Consider the following 1,553-nt stretch of genomic DNA (forward strand, 5'->3'; position numbering starts at 1 on the left):
TTATATGAAAAACTTTCTGTTGGCATTGGCTCCAAACAAGGCCTCTCGTATTTCAGGCATCTTTTGTTGGGCCAAGAGATCCAGTCGACTTTCTAGGGTATTGGAAACCTTTATTCTCTGATTGCCACTGTAGACCTCCACACCTCCAGCTGTATTCATAGCCAGGTGCACCTCTTGATCAATTTGGACTTCCACACATTTTTGGGAGATGATCATATACTCGGGGATGGCTTTTTGCACCGCAGCCTCCACCAGGAGGATGTCCTGTGGCCTGCAGCGGACAATTACCACAGGCTCAAGCAGCCGGAGCAGACCCTGAAGCACTAGCTTATCCAGCAGCCCCTGGTAGATTTCTGGATCTGCCACAATCCTGCTGAGTCTCAGCTTTGCATCATTCAGCAACTCCGAGATGAGGTCATCTCGGGCTCTCAGGACTTTCAGCCTGGCCTGATTCCTCATGGTGGACATCTGGATCTTCTTCTGCTGTTCTATCTGCTTCTCCTTCTTCTCGTAATACTCCATAATCTTCAGTCGTTGGGTTTGCACAAGGCGTCCTTTCTCGATGTTGAACTCTTCCTCAGACTTGGCATCTATTTCTTCTGCCTTCTCATTGGCTTCCTGCTCAATGAAAGCCATCATGTGCTTAATCTGCTTCTGCACATCAACATCACTCAAGGCCATTGTTGCTTCTGGAAAGGGAAGAACAGGGGGAACTTGCAGGCCCTCTGGCTCCTTTGATTTAGGGCAGAGTTTCAGGAATAACTTCAGAATTCCACTTCTTTGGCTATGGAGTGCAGGAGAGAAGGAAGAAGAGAGTCAGAGTCTAAAAGTAAGGATCATGGTGAACATCTAGTCACTGCTCATTTCACAGATGAGGAAACTGAGGCCGAGAAAGGAAAAGCAACCTATCCCAGGCCATACCCTGTAAGGACAGAGACATGAACCTGGGTGCGCAGAGTTCTATCTCTACTATACTCACCACTTTTTCCATCATTAAATAATAAAAAACTTAGGGCAGACTTAGTCCAGAAGTTTTTTTTTAGACAATGACGGCTTAAGACTCATATAGCAAACTGAAGGGATGAAATGCCAAATTAATACATAAATAGGTAGTATAGGCCCATTTTGGGCTGGCAAGGGCTAGGGAGAATGCTAAGAAATTCATGGTCAGACAGGATTCAATCCAGGAAAGCTGCCTGGAGGCAGAAGGGTTTCAAGATCCCTTAGATAATGCAGAGGCAGAACACTGGCAGACAGATGGTAGCACCTTGGAGAGAAGAGGGAGGTGGGAGGGGTTGAAGGTAGTCTTTTCATTGCAAGTGTTTTCCAACTCTATATGTACATCTGAATCACCCAGGGAAACTTTCAGAAAAACAGATTTCTAGGCTCCACTACAGACTACTGAATTAGAATCTCTGCCAGTAGGGTCTGAGAATCCAGATCTTAAAAAGCCTTCCTAGAGGAAAAAAAAAAAAAAAGGTCTTCCTGTGATGCTTAATGAGCTCAGGAAAATGATACATGAATAAAATAAGACTAACAGCAGCAGAGAGAGA

At 45.1% G+C, this 1,553-nt stretch overlaps 1 protein-coding gene across 1 annotated transcript; it reads right to left on the bottom strand.

Annotated features, from left to right (window-relative positions):
* ATP6V1E2 (ATPase H+ transporting V1 subunit E2) lies at positions 1-681 on the bottom strand. Its single transcript, XM_059407830.1, has one exon. The coding sequence runs from the start codon at positions 679-681 to the stop codon at positions 1-3; it is 681 nt and encodes a 226-aa protein (XP_059263813.1).
* Positions 682-1,553: the final 872 nt, after the last annotated feature.

The sequence above is a fragment of the Mustela nigripes genome, chromosome 7 (assembly GCF_022355385.1).
Source record: "Mustela nigripes isolate SB6536 chromosome 7, MUSNIG.SB6536, whole genome shotgun sequence".
Classification (NCBI taxonomy): Eukaryota; Metazoa; Chordata; class Mammalia; order Carnivora; family Mustelidae; genus Mustela; species Mustela nigripes.

Bases quoted from the DNA above. Each gene is read 5' to 3' on its own strand.
- ATP6V1E2 (XM_059407830.1), bottom strand. From the start codon at position 681: ATGGCCTTGAGTGATGTTGATGTGCAGAAGCAGATTAAGCACATGATG.